This window comes from Papaver somniferum, chromosome 2 (genome assembly GCF_003573695.1).
Source record: "Papaver somniferum cultivar HN1 chromosome 2, ASM357369v1, whole genome shotgun sequence".
NCBI classification, from domain to species: domain Eukaryota; kingdom Viridiplantae; phylum Streptophyta; class Magnoliopsida; order Ranunculales; family Papaveraceae; genus Papaver; species Papaver somniferum.
The window spans coordinates 33657789-33673480 of NC_039359.1; the positions used below are offsets into that span (position 1 = coordinate 33657789).

Genomic DNA, 15692 nt, shown 5'->3' on the forward strand with positions numbered 1-15692 from the left:
CTTAGCACTTCTTGGGAGGTAACCCAACATTCATGCGACACGGTAATATCTTTCCTTATCTCTTTTGCTTCAAATGGTAACAATTTCTCCTTGTTCATGCTTTTAATTTCATCTTTAAAACATTGAGGACAATGTTAGATTTAAGTTTGGGGGTATGAGAGAAACTTTTTAGTTGCAGTATGAATAAATAAACTCCAGAGCCTAGAAATTTATGCCTATTAAGGATGACACTAACCAATCTAAGTGGATGGAAGCATTTTGATTGTAGGAGTTGAGGAACCAATCTGATTAGATGGCAACATCTAGAAGAGTCTATTCATAAAAGCACAGAGCTCAGGTGTTAGAAATAACATGATAGTTTCACCATATCTCGTTGAGTCCTTTTCACTTCTATTTTGTTTTTAAACTATGTTTCTCTAAGTGATTAGGTGGGGCTCACGATTCAAGTTGTTACCAATACTAGGGTGAATTAGAGTGATTGAGATACAAAAAAAAAAGAAAAAAAAGAAATGGTAGTTACGAAAAAGTTGAAAAAAAAAATAAATTATTATGAAAAAAAAAAAATTGAGACCAGACCATTTGACCAAAAGGAATAAATTCAATAAAGTCGACCACTGGTACCCTTGTATATGCCAGTTGTGTTGACCTAGAGTTAGGTTATCGACCACTGGTTCCCTTGTATATGCCAGTGTGTTGATATTAGTCAGACTAATATCTCAATTCATTAGGATAGGTTCATTTTGGCGGAGGCCTTCAGACAGATATGTGAAACGCCGTTCACTTAGTAAACATCAAAACCATCTACGTTTTTCTATATCCATCTCTTAATCTATCCATGTGATTAGTTTTGACTCCGGATATTGATGTCCATAGTGCGACTATCTGAGTAGAGATCTGTCACTTTATATGAATTTTAGTATGCTTGAGTGCAAACTCGTGTACATCAATTGGAATTTCGCATCAGGGTACTTCCTCCTGTAGTCAATAAGTATGCCAACCAAGGAGATTCTTTAGTGCTTTCCAAGGTTCTGCGTAGATAGCCAGGGTCTGGAGTATAAAGGTTTTGTGGGTATATCTCTAGTAAGCCCTCCCGAGACTATAACTCGGCCACTAGGGACACCTAGGGGTTTAAAGTCTTATTGCATACGCTAAATGCAACCGACGATGCCTGCGGCAGTGAGTTAGGATTTTATTTTGTAGTTTTGATTTTCTCGGGATTAGCAAATAATAAGTTTGGGGGTATTTGATAGACACATAAATATATCTCATTTGTATATATTATTAGTGCTCGATTTTGTACTTATTATGGTCTTTTATGTTTTTGTAGGTGTTTTCGGATAAATAAGGTTTTGCGGTAAAATTGGCTAAAAATGTGGCCCTTGGATTGCCGTTGATAGTGTACTGGAAATACCCCGGAGGAACCCTGAAAAAGTGCAGAAAACATCCCAGAAGAATTGCTAAAGGCACCCCTAATTTGGATAAGGGACACCCCATTTCAGGGCATGTACTAAAGGGACACCGGAACTGGATAGGGGGAGGTCATCTTCAAAATTCAAAACAGAAATTGGCGGGAAAAATTGGCTGCAGCGACAACAGTTTTGGAGTTGAATTCTTAGCGAGTTCTGAGGAGATTAAACGGGTGTATTTGGTACCTACGGACTCTAGAAGACATAACATGCCTAATGCAATCGTCTAGACCCATCCAATTGGGCTGGATAAGTCGGAATAATTGATCAAAGTCCCAACAGGATACGACTTCTCTGTTTAGGGTTTGGGATTGGTCAGAGAGATTTATGGGATATTCTTGCGTGGATATATACCAATTCAGTTCATTCCAAGTCAGAGAATAGTTTGGATACGAGAGAATAGCCAACAGAACCACGTGAATCAACATGAAAGTGATTTTTCTCCAAACTGCTCGAGAAGAATAATGAGATTATTATCGGATTTGATCGAGTTTCTAGGGAGTTGGATAGCTATAAATAGCTGTGTTTTCATCATAGAAGGGTTAGAAAACCTTAGGAGAGAGTTTAGAGTCCAGGAGAGCCGAGGAGAAGCGATTACAGAGAAGACAGTGCTGCTGCTGCTGCCATTGAAGAGCTTCAAGAACACGAAGAACAGACTTGCATAGTCAGTCGTTCTTTAGCAGTCTTAAATAAAAATACCAGTGTCGTTCTTTTACAGCAGTCTTCAATAGCACTTACCCCTTTGTAACAGTGACGGTGTAACACTTCTACAACGTTGCTAATTCCTGTTTCATCTTATATACATCAATAAAAACACCTATTTTAGCTATGAATTTATCTTGTGAGTGTGTTTTTGGGATGAGGAGCTAAACCCAATCTCAGGGGTGATGGAGGAAGCCATTCTTCCAAAAGTTATGTGGTAAAATTCATTTAAATTTATTTATGTAATCCTTTTATGATTAATTGCACCGAATGAAAATTGAATAAATGATTTTTATTAATTAATTGTGTTTTCTCTTGATGAAATATGCTTGGTTTATTGCTTTTGATATTTCATGCTTGCGATTAACAATGGATGTTTTGAAAATCTGATTTAGGCAATGATTAGAATCACAATTGTTTTTGATTTGAATTATAATGTCTAGAATTGCATGATAATAATTATTATTGAATCACATGAATTTTGGTGAATGGTGAAATCCTAAACCCTGGTCTTTCCAAAATATTTACATAATTTGAATTTTGAATTTGTTTTATCTTTTATTTTTAATTTAAATCTAAAAAATTATTTTCTTCACAAGTCTGAAAAGAACCTTTTTACCACTACTACAATCACTATTTGAAATCCATCAACCAGGCGTGACCTTCGAAGTCGGAAGCGCATGGATACTGAGGAAACTAAGTGAACTAGGGGTAGTTGCTTGGTCTCAACTATACGAAGTTGGTTTAGATTTTGTATAACGACTTAATTCTGAGAGTATTCAATTCTAGACCAGGTCCCAGGATTTTTCTGCACTTGCAGTATTCCTCGTTAACAAAATCTTGCTGTGTGAATTACTTTTGTTTTCCGCAATTATATTTGATGATATATTTTAAAGTAAATTACACAAACATTAACTCCGATATACTTGATAGTGATACTATATTGTTTGGTTAAGTCTGAACCTATTATCAAGTATCACACTTTGGTTGTCGTATTGTCTCGATCTCGTATCCATAGACAATCACACAAAGTGTGAATACCGATTTGTTGTATTGTCTCGACTCTGTCCATAGACGATCACTTTCGGTAAGAGGACTTATAGGTTGAAAACAAAAAGATTGTGGTGTATTTGAGTACGCTCATCTTTTCGCTCGATCATGCTAGGAGAGGGCCAATCTTGTTAAATTGACCGGCCAAGTGTGGTCGTGATCATTTCGCGACTGGTCAACAATTTGGAGTGGAGCAGGTAGGCTAGGAGCTTGGTGATTGGTCGAGGCAATAGATGGGTGGCCGGTCATCATAATGACACATTATTTGCCGAGCTTGCAAGAGTTAGGGTTAGCTAATTGAGCCGGCCAAGTTGTGTGGTCGTGATCAATTCACGACTGACTTGGGCATCCAAGATCCGCTTTCTATTAAACGCGTCGACCAACCTACTTCCATCTTCAATTAAAAGTGGAGCTTGTAGTTTCGAAGCAATGTGATTGGTCGACAGGAAAGAGGAGTGCGTGGGGCAAACATGGAGCAAGTCCGGTCGTCCATAGGAGGCGCGGGCTAGGGAAATCCGGCCATCCAGGTGGCGCGGTCATGCCCCATCCGTGACTGACCTAATCAGTCATATGTTCCCCTTTTGTTTATTCTTCCAACTTCCGTTAGGATTTTAATCCTATTGGATCCATGATGGGCCAATTTCCTTGCTTGCCTAGGTTTAATCTCGACCAATACGGGATCAAGATATCGTGTAGGCTCCGCATTAGTGAATAATGCAACTAGGAGCTTAACTGTGCAGCAGGCTCCGTATTAGTGAATAATGAAACTAGGATCTTCATTGCGCTGCAAGCTCCGTATTAGTGAATAATGCAACTAGGAGCTTAATTGCGCAGCAGGCTCCACATTAGTGAATAATGCAACTAGGAGCTTAATCGCGCAGCAGACTCCATAAGTCATTTTAACATTTTAGTAAAATGACCATTTTTCCCTTGGTCCAAAACTTGATGAATATGACTTTTTACTTCAAGTTACAAAATGACCATTTTGCCCCTAGTATGTAAAATTACTATTTTACCCCTGTTTTGAAAATTCACCCAAAATGACTTTTTCGTCCTTTGTCAAAAATCCACCATCAACATTAAGTTCCTTGCTTAGCGCGGAACAGTAACATTGTTGCATGGTAAGCACTAGGCTGTCAATGGGTATCCAATTACTCAGAATAGAACCGGACCCGGTAAAAACGGGTCCGATTCTAGGTCCTAATATTAGACCCATTAATGCTTTTGATACCCAACGGGTAGATCCGATAAGAAACCGGTTAGTCTCGGGTATTTATCGGGTATACCTGGCGGGTACCCCGCGGTTCGCGGGTACCCGATATAATTTCACGAAAAACCTAAATATAAGTTACGGAGTCACCAGTCTCATGATAATTCTGCCTCCCCAACATATAATCCCCTTTCTGTCTTAAATCAAATCTCTTTTTGAGAACCTAAACTTGGAATGGATTTCCACGGCGGCTGCTAAACTCTTATCATTTCTTCCCTATCTCAATCCTGTTCTAGCAAATCCCACTTTCCTATATATGTACTTACCATTTCTGATCCTTTTTCTTATATATATATTCTTTGTTCTAACCTCTCCCACCGTCACAGGGTTCTTGAAATATGCATGAGGCGATTGTATATTTTTCCATCAAGGTTAATTTTCTTACTAAATATTTTATTGGGTTGAATTTTTGTTCATGTGAGAATTTGAAAATGAGTATTGAATTTGTTACGTATGAAATAAGTGATGCTCGTAATATGTTTGATAGAGTGTTGATTAGAAATTTTATCTTTGAACGGTTTGAAATTTGAATTAATTGTAAAAATGGTTATGCGTCCTTTATTTATTATGATGGGGACCTTGTTCTTGAAGCTTTATTTCTTCTACCATATATTCTCTGTAACACCGTTGTGTATTGCTATCAATATTGAACTGCACTTGGGTTTTGCCATGGCACAAAAGGAATGGAAGTAAAACGATTTTAAGGGGGACATCTCATATGTACAAGAAGATTGTTTCGGGCGGATATGTTGAGGATTAGTCCCATCCCATATAACTTACCTTCTTCCTGGACTAGATCCTCCTTATATAAGCATGAGGGCCACTACACTCGATGCCAATTAATTTTAAGTTGGATTCCCGTAAAATTTAACATGATATTAGAGCAGGGTTATTGAATGGAATTTTAAGTATCTTAAAAGAACAGTGTCTCTTTTAATGGAATGTATTTTACTACTTGCTAGTGAGGGAGTTAGGGGGTGATCTAGTTGTGAATCTAAAGAATTCTTTATACGCAGTTAGTTTAACATTGACACAATTATCTCAAGAGATTCCACAAAAGCTACATGTTCATCTCTCTCACTTTCGGCTTCAATCCATCATAGTGGAAAATATAGAAGCAAATCCATCTCGTAGCATCTCTACTGGTTTAGTAAATGCTGATATTAGAAGTGCGAAGACATGTGGTGTTATTAAAGATGTTATAAGAGAGGTTGCAGTATGTTATAAAAGAGGTTGCAGTTAGTTAATGCTGGTTACGTTTATTTTTTACGAAATCTTTATTGCGTTTGGCTGTTACTCTGTAGATATCTGGAGATTTTTATTAGGGGTAACACTGAACATTAAATACCCGTTTGATACCCGAAACCGGTGGAAACCCGGCTGTTTAATTAGGTCCGATTCTGGGCCTACTAATTTAGGAACCGGATCCGGAACCCCAAAAATTAATAGGATCCGGTTCCGGATCCGGTTCCGGGAGGACCCGGACCCATTGACAGCCCCAGTAAACACTAGATGGTGATTTTATAAATAGGAGCAAGACAAGTAATTTTAACTTAGTCGTGAGATTTATACCAGGGGCCTTGTAGTTGACTTGCCTTGATACTCTCGGTGTAGTGATGTCAAGTAGTCGTCCAAGGAACAATGATCGGTAGAGAATGACGAGAAAAACATCGTTTGAAGAGCATGAATCAGGATAACTTTCGGGACAATAATGCGTGAGAACACTACAAAGAGTGTTGAGGAGATTGTACTGTGACAAGTATTGAGGAAGTAGTGCGTCTCAACGCTGGGATGATGTGTTAAGGCAGTCAAGCTTGACAACACATGTGATGAATGTTGAGGCAGTTGGGCCGTTAACACCATTGATGTGTGTTGAGGCAGTGGAGCCTGACGATGAGTGTTGAGGAAGTTGAGCCGTCAACACTATGATGATGTGTTGAGGCAGTCAAGACTGAAAACACATGTGAGTGTTGAGGAGGTTGTGCGTCTCAAACTGATGAACATGTGTTGGGGAAGTAAATCTTGTCAACATAGGTGAGTATTAAGGAGGTTGTGCGTCTTAACACTGATGAATATGCGTTGAGGGAGTGAAGTCTGTCAACACAAGTGAGTGTTGAGGAGGTTGTGCGTCTCAACACTAATGAAGATGTATCGAGGCAGTGAAGCCTGTCAACACAGGTGAGTGTTGAGGAGGTTGTGCATGTCAAACTAGGATGAAGATGTGTTGAGGCAATGAAGCCTGTTAACACATGTGAGTGTTGAGGAGGTTGTGCGTCTCACCACTAGGATGAAAATATGTTGAGAAAGTGAAACCTGTTAACACATGTGAGTGTTGAGGAGGTTGTGCGTCTCAACACTAATGAAGATGTGTTGAGGCAGTGAAGCCTGTCAACACAGGTGAGTGTTGAGGAGGTTGTGCATCTCAACACTAGGATGAAGATGTGTTGAGGGAGTGAAGCCTGTCAACACATGTGGATGGTGAGGAGGTTGTATATACTGTACATATTGTATATGTTTCTCTAGGGATGAGACATGATCATAGTATTAAGGAATGAGACTACGATGTATAACGCTTATGTTTTGAACTTCGTAGATATGACATTGACTTAATCTTGTATATATTATTATGATTATGTGTATTAGTTATGGTGAAGGTTTCATCCTAGGAAACATTGTTTTTACATTTGTTTAAAGGAAGTATATTCATGAACTTGTTTTATGAAATCGAAAGGGAAATCAATAGGTTTATTGGTCCGGATATTCATTGCATATATTTGGATGACCAATATGTGTGAGTTGGTAGAACCGTTCTTAACTCAGGTTATGTATCTTGGTACAACCATTCACAATACCTATACTTATGATTTGGTATGACCATTGGTGTAACAAATCCTAAGCAATCACCATGAGATGGTATGATCGATCCATGTAATTGGTGAGATTGATCCTAGTAATTGGTGTGACCAATCACAAGAGCTTGTGTGACCGATCCTTGTAATTGGTGTGACCGATCACAAGTAGATAGCATGAATAGATGTGGCTGATCCTTGTAATTAGTGGAACCGATCCTAGTGTCTGGTGTGACCGATCACAAGTAGGTGACTTGTTTGGAATTGTGGTATAACTGATTGAACCCATGTATGTGATTTGGTAGGACCGAACACAACTAACCATTGTGTCTTGGTATGTCCAATCATATAGTAGTCTTGGAAAACAGGCAAACAAGTTCTAAACTTGTTTGGAAGTGTGGTATAACCGATTCAAAGAAGAAAATCCATGTAAATATGAAATAATTATTTGCAGTGAAAATATGTCAACATACTTTGAATACGAGAAATAACTCTTATCATTTATTGTTCAAAGATATTCCTTAGTACTCAAGGAGATCCCGTACCGAAATAACATGAGAATAGTTTAATTAAGGTTTTTAATTTTATATGCTTTAATTACCATCAATTAATGCATAGCTCTAAAGAATAAAAGTTAGTAATGTGCATTTACTAATTGGATATTTTCTATTGAGAGATTTCAGAAACATTGGACAAGCATTTACTGAAACTAAGAAAACCGAATTTGTCATTCATTGCATATCTTGAGAATTTGGAAATTCCTTGGTGTCCAAACATCCTTGGTCTATAAATACCTAAGTTTTCATTTCTAGCAAACTATCCTAAGATCCAGGCAAACTTCATTTCTTGTTGTTTCTGGTAGAGCCGTATGATCGGAGAGGAAAGTATCCTAATTAGGTGAAATATCTTACGACAACCCGTTTAAAGACTTATGGGGATCAAAAATCTCTACGAGTACCGTTGGTGGGAAACTAGATAATTACAGTGTTATTAGTTTTCAATTGATTTGATTGACTAATGGTTGTTGAAACTTTGATTGCACCTAGTTTGTTTATGCTTGAGAATCTTCTCTTTTGATATAAGATTCACTCAAACTAAATCAGAGTATCGACGGGATCTTTAGAACTGTTTGTAGATCTAAAGACATCTTGTGATAATCAAGTGTTAACAGACTCCGTTCTGTGCGTGATTGATCACAAGAGATTCAAGTGGTGTTGTGCAGGTTTATTGAAGATTAAAGAAGATTTGAAGACGAAGAAGATTTCTTATTAGTTTTCGTATCTTGTGAATTTGTGTGCACAAACCTTGATCGGATGTGATCCAACTAGAATCGATTAATTTGTTGAGTGAGATCGGCATTCTCTATATTTCTCTTTGATATTTATATCGATTGAGTGAGAATCTAAACTTGGCTATTTCGGTAGTTATTGGATAGATTGATCTAACCAGACAAATGAGTTTATTAGATTAAACGGAAGAGCCTTTGTCAACCACTCATCTATATCTTGTAGCAAGATTGATTAGAGTGGTTACCAAACAGATTCTTCCTTTGATGTTTGGAATACGATCCAAAGGACTTGTTATTCACGTTTGACTTTAGAAGTCGAAGGCGCAGGGATTTGAGGAAAATAAGTAGCTTGGTATCAACTATACGAAATTGGTATTTGATTTTGTATAGAGGCTTAATTATGAATGTATTCAAAACTAGACTAGGTCCCGGGGTTTTTCTGCATTTGCGGTTTCCTCGTTAACAAAATCTTGTTGTGTCTTTTACTTGAATTTCCGCATTATAATTGTTTATTATAATAAAGTAAAATACACATTTATGTTAACTCCTCATTACTTGATAGTGATCTTATAGAGTTTGGTTATTACCGAACCTATTATCAAGTAACACACTTTGTTGTAGTATTGTCTCGATCTTGTATTCATAGTCAATTACACAAGTTATCTTGTTGTTGTATTATCTCGATCTCTTATCCATAAACAATCACACGAAGTGTGAACAGAATTGTCGTGTTGTCTCGACTCTGTCCATAGGATCACATTCGGTAGATCACTTATAGGTTGAAACAAAAATATTGTGGTGTATTTGGGTACCCTCGTCTTTTCAATTGGTATCAAAGCGGGAAAACGCGAAAAGATCTAACAATCTGTGTTTGGTGCGATCAAACCTATAAGAAATGAATCCGAATTCTCATGAATCAATTTTGGTTAACGTACCACCAAGATTTGATAGAACAAACTACCTATGGTGGAAATCTGTTATGAGATCTTTTCTTCAATCACGCGATTTTAATACTTGGTTATTAGTCATTGATGGTTATAATCCCCCGAAAATGGAAGATTCAGAAACTGAGTTTAAAAGATTAGTTGTTTATACAAGAAAAGAAAAGGCATCCGCAAAACAGAATTCAGATGGTTTGAATGCTATTATACATGTTGTAAGCCGTGATCTGCGACATCATGTATCCACATGCCAAACTTCAAAGGAAGCTTGGGATAACCTTCAGATCATTTTCGAAGGTAACACATCAGAAAAGGAATCTAGACTTTAAACCCTCAATTATGACCGGGAAGACCTTCGAATGGATGACAACTATACTTTTGAAGAGTTTCATATTAAACCCTCTGAGATAGTTAATTCTTCTTTCTCTCTTGGAAAGACTATTTCTGAAAAACATATTGTGTGCAAAATTCTCAGGCTGTTGCCATCTAGATACGAATCTAAGAAGCATGCAATCATAGAAGCTAATGATATTTAATCCTTAACAAGAAGTTCTCTCGTAGGAAAACTAAAGATATATGATCAGGAGTTTGTCAAAAAGGAAAGACACAAACATGGCTTACAATTCCATTAAAAATTCGCTTACTCAGAATCAGGAAAACTCCAAAGATCGTGAAGCTTTAGATGATGAAGATGAGGCTTAATTAAATTATCATCTGTGTCTTATTGCACAATGATTCAAAAAATTGTTGAGACATCGTAAGAGAACCCCCATGTATCAAGAAGTAATCATACTCCAGAGACTAAAGATACATGGGATGATAATGATAACATTCCTCAATGCTACAAATGTCAAGGCTTTGCTCATGTTTCTCCAGACTGTCCTACTAAGGATATTCGATGGAAGAGAAATTCATATACTACTACTCTAGATTGTTCCCTCGACGAGGAAAATCAAGACTGTATGACAGATCATATTGGAACCATTGTAGAAATCTGCGATTCGGAAATACTTTCAACATTAAATACTCAAGAAGAGTTCACTTCTAAAGTTTTTCAACAAGAGTTGTTGTGTCAAGATAAAAGAATTCAGTCTCTTGAATGAAATCAAAGGAATAAAATCATTGATCAAATCGGATTAAATTATCTGAAATATAAAGAAAAACTTGACAAGCATCTTGTGAAAAACGAACTTTCTCTATATTCTGAGAAAAAAGAAGTGTCTAAACTCACCAATGGCATCAATTGTTGTCAACATGAAATCATAAGGTTAAAATTAGAAAATTTGAATCGAGGAATACTCTTGTCTGCTCTTGTAAGTCAACTCTTAGTGTGCATAAACCAAAAATTGATCACAAGAAAAGGTTGAATAAAACTATTAAACCTAAGGGTTGTAATCAGAGTACTTCTGGACCCTATTTCCGATGCAGACAATAAGGACATTATTAGAAACAATGTCCTAGTATCACACAGAGATACAAACTCTGTCAATCTAAAAGGGGAAGATCTAAATCCAAAACTAAAATCACTTCAAAGATCCAACTAAAGGAATTGAATGATGTGATTCTTATATACCAAGATATTGTCTCAAATTTGATAAAAGAACCTAACAGTTCAAAAGTAAAAGACTCTCAAATTTATAAGAAGGTTGAAATTTCTAAGGGAAGAAAATTCAACAACCGAAAATTGATAACCTAACTTGGTTATCATAAACATAAATCCTTATTAGTTATTTTCCAAAATAAACAGTAAGGATCTGTGTATAAATGTTTTTAATAAAAATATTTATGAATAAATTATGGCTTAATGTTATTAAATGAAATAATATTCTCAAAGATTATGAGAAATATTTTCTTATTTATAGGAGACTGAAAATTACATTTCATTTCATAGAGATCTGACAGAATGTCTGCCTCTAGCTGCAACTCTCACAAAGTTGAAAAGTATGAACTATATTGTTTCCTAAAAAGAAAATTCGTCGTGAACCTTCAGATGGTGATTCAGACTCTGCTCCAGAAATTAATCAAGATGTTCTTAATGGACATATTTCTTCCCTTAATGATAATCTTCTCAAGAATCTTTCATTAAAACCAGATCTAATTTTATGTGAAGTACTGAACATGGAAAAGGATTTGCTAAAGGAAGTAAAGGAAGTCAATAACAATCTTATGAATCTTGAATCGAGATTAATGATCATTGAAGAGGATTGGAATCCTTTGAGATCTCCTAATCTGCCGAGAAACTCTGAGAGAATTAAAGATTCTTATCTATAGAAAATATACATCAATGTATTGATTTCAATATGTTTGTGTAAGGTCTATTTTGAATAAAATTATTATTTTATAATTTTTGTTTCATGTGATAGTTTCCGAAGACATAGCCTGTGAATGAATGTCTATATTTTTGTTATGTAATGTTCGTTTATGAGATGCCTAATTTCGGTTTCCATTAACCTTAATATTCGATCTCATATGATGTAACCCTTATGATTTGTGTAGCTTTTTGATTTAGCGGGATTAAAGACTAACCCATGTTGGTAGGCTTTATCAAAGAATCATAAGGTGTTCTGATTGAATCTCATATGTGAAAAGTCACAATATGTTAAATCAATTTGTGTTTACATGAGTTGCGTTTAGCATAGCATATGTGTTTCGGGTTTTTAACTTTTGTTATTGGAACACATTAGTTAAAACCGATTCAACCTTTCTCTGGTAAAGGTTGCTATTGTTGTTGTTCTTTTGTTCTTGCGAGAGGATGACAACACACTGGGGGAGAGTTGTTATGTGAACTTGCGCTTAATGATATATATTTTTCTGGGGATATGAGGTTGCGGAAATTGAGGTAACAAAGTTGTTAGTTAATCGTTTTCCTGTTTGATAAAAGCCAGTTTATATTGCATATATTTTGCTTTTGCTTAACAAAATTTTGGTACAATTGATATGTTCCATTATATTTTGTATGGATGTTTGTGTGATTCAATTGTTTCCAGTTAAGAAAAATCGTGTCAGTTTATTTGGCTTATTGTTTGATATCTTTTTTATTGTTGGGTATCAAGTGTTTTTGCTTAACGAAATTCGGTGCAATTGCGGTGTTGTAATGTTTATTTTTGTTCAATTGCTTCCAGTTAATAAAATAACTGTGCAAGTCAATTTATTTTGGTTTGTATTTATTGTTTATGACTTAACAAAATACGGGATTATGTGTTTAGTCCATCTGATTCCGGATAAGAGAAACTAAGTTATTATTTATTTATTTATTTATTTATTTTTTAAGAAAAGCTTTATTAAAGAGGAGAAGATTTAAAATTACAAACCAAAATAAAAGCTAAAAAAGAAGAAGAAAAAAGACTAAGGAAACAAAAAAAAAAAACTAAACAAATCTGTAGTATGGTTGCCCTGGGGATTCAAGCCTTTGCAAGTTGCTTGGCCTTTCATTGAAACTCATTATCTGCCCCTTCTGCAAACGCGTCCCCTTCTTAGCAAAATGGTCAGCTGAGAAATTTACCTCTCTGTAGGCATGTCTGAAAGTGATAGAGTAAATACTATCCATAATTTTCTGCCATCTAGCAAGCAGCAACCAATGGAGTTTCTGTTTCTGTAAAGCCGTAACACACATACTAGAATCAGATTGCAGAATTAGCTGGACAGATTGTTGCTCAACTTCCCATTCTAAAGCTTTGATACAAGATATGAATTCTGCTACATAGTTAGTAGTAATCCCCAGACCACCAGATTCTGCAAAGATAAAAGCTCCAACATGATTTCTTACCACAAAGCCATAGCCTGCATTTCCTGGATTACCTCTAGCAGCCCCATCACAGCATAATAGCAAATCATTCTCATTTGGCAGATAAAAAAAGATTTCAATAATTCTTGTTCTTCTGATTTTTCTGACTTGGATGTTAAAGAATTGTAAGATAGATTTCTCATTTTCAGTTCCCTCCCACATAACACCTTTCAACCTAACTTCACAATCATTGACTTTTTTTATCAATTCTTACCTGAATTTTGGATAGTACAGGCTTCACATCATCATAGTAAATTTCATTACTTAGGAACCAAAATTCAACCATAGCAGTATAAGCACTAATGATCCATAACTCTTTAATCATAGGACTGGAGTTTTTTTGCATTTTCAAAATATCCTCAAAAGAATTTGGTTTAGGGGATGAAAAGATACCTGAAAGCCAATTCCACAGCCTGATACTGAATTTCACAATTCCATAAGATATGCTCTATATTGTCTTCTCCATCATGACAAATGTATCACCTTGAAGCAAAATGAAATCCCTTTTTTCTTAGGTTGTCTTCAGTTGCACATACACTTGCAGAGGTTGAAGGTAGCACTGCAGGATTCCAGATCTTTTTATACCAATGTAGTTTAGGTTGGTGCAGTCTAATTTTATTGATAGCATCAGAAACAGTGAAAACCCCAGAGTGAGTGTTACTCCAGATAAGGAAGTCTTCTCCTTCTTTCAGAACAGGCAGTTGATCAATAATAAAGAATTGAAAAAAGCCTTCATGAAAGCACCAATGATTATCAACAATCAATTCTTGGACTTTTAGGTAGGGATGAAAGGCAATATAAGGATGATTAGGAAATAACCTGCATATTGGTTCCTCAAAAATCCACCTATCATTCCACAAAGAAACTTTTGCACCATTACCAACTATCCATTTAGTATTTTCAATGAATTCTGGGAGAACCCATCTAATACCATTCCATACAGAGGATTTCCTATAGAAAGTAATCCATTTTCCATTTTTATCCATATACTTAGCAAGAAAGAAATTAGCCCATTCATCCTGGCAGTTAAGAATCTTCCACAAAAGTTTCATTAAAAGAGCCTTATTCACATCTTCTAACTTTCTGATACCCAGACAACCTTCTTTTTTAGAGGTACAAACATTGTCCCACTTTAAGGTAATACATTTCCTTTCTTCAGCATTGCCATACTATAAGTAGTTCCTAATAATTTTTTCACAAGCTTCTAGAACTTTTCTAGGCCATTTATATATGGATAGATTATAAATAGGGATACTACTCAGAACATGATTTACCAGAGTGAGCCTAGCTTGAAAATTTAAAATCTTACCACTCCATGAAGCTAGTCTAAGATGCATATAATCAACTAAATACCAAATCCGAATAGATTTCATTTTACCTTGAGCAAGGAAAACACCAAGATATTTGTCAGGAAAAGCTGAGAGATCCATTTGAAAATATGTAGCAATCTGTCTCTTTCTTGTTTCAGAAGTACCATCTACAAAAAATTTGCTTTTAGAAGCATTAAAGATTTGACCAGAAGCAACTTTGTATTCCATTAAGAGTGTTTTCAGGTGTTTATACTTTTCTTACCTCCATTGCAAAACAAGAAGATGTCATCAGCAAACATTAAGTGAGTAGGATGAATACCATTTCTTATCACAATTGGCTGAATTTTTCTTTCCATAACTAATTGATGAATATTCCTACTAAGAACATCTTGAGCTAAAATAAACAGGATTGGAGAAAGTAGGTCTCCCTGTTTAAGGCCTCTACTAACACCAAAAAAATAAATTGGTCCTCCATTAAGCATAATAGACATTTTAGTAGATTGAAGAAGAACCATGATCCAATTACAAAATTTAGCTGAAAATCCTCCATATAAAAATTCCCAGCTCATAGTGTCATAAGCTTGTGAAATATCTAGTTTGAGACCTACATTTCCCCCTTTTCTAGTAGTTTACATCTCATTGACTAGTTCAGAAGCTAACAAAATTTGCTCATGGATATTTTTATTTTTAACAAAAGCATATTGCTGCTGAGAAACAAGATTTTCCAGATAGCTAGTAATTCTCTCAGTAATGATCTTAGTGATAATTTTAAAGCAGAAGTTACTAAGACCAAGAAAAAATAAGTTAATTCTGATCTTACTTAGACTTATCAATTGGAGGATTCAGTTATTCAAGTCTAATCGAATTTCTTGACAAGAAAAACTATTTAACTAACCTATTGTTTATCTTGTTTAAAGGGAAAGGTATAATTTATTGTCTGAATAATTATAACCTGGTGAGAGAAATAAAGTTAATTCTGATCTTTATTTTGGTTTTATCGAAATAAGTGATTATGCATATGTAATCGAGCTA

General features: G+C 35.6%; 1 protein-coding gene across 1 annotated transcript; it reads right to left on the bottom strand.

Moving 5' to 3' along the window:
* Positions 1–12933: 12933 nt before the first annotated feature.
* Positions 12934–15151, bottom strand: LOC113350825. Its single transcript, XM_026594937.1, has 6 exons — positions 14923–15151; positions 14625–14827; positions 13887–14519; positions 13744–13769; positions 13565–13649; positions 12934–13503 (listed from the first exon to the last, which is right to left on the bottom strand). The coding sequence occupies exons 1-6, from the start codon at positions 15149–15151 to the stop codon at positions 12934–12936; spliced, it is 1746 nt and encodes a 581-aa protein (XP_026450722.1).
* Between the last annotated feature and the right edge of the window lie 541 nt (positions 15152–15692).

Excerpts from the sequence above, each read along its gene's own strand:
- LOC113350825 (XM_026594937.1), bottom strand. The coding sequence starts at position 15,151 with ATGTCTATTATGCTTAATGGAGGACCAATTTATTTTTTTGGTGTTAGT. Across the intron at positions 13,770-13,886 it reads TACCTTCAACCTCTGCAAGT|TATCAGGCTGTGGAATTGGC; the intron begins GTATGTGCAACT and ends TGTGAAATTCAG. Across the intron at positions 13,650-13,743 it reads GCTGTGGAATTGGCTTTCAG|TGCTTATACTGCTATGGTTG; the intron begins GTATCTTTTCAT and ends ATGGATCATTAG.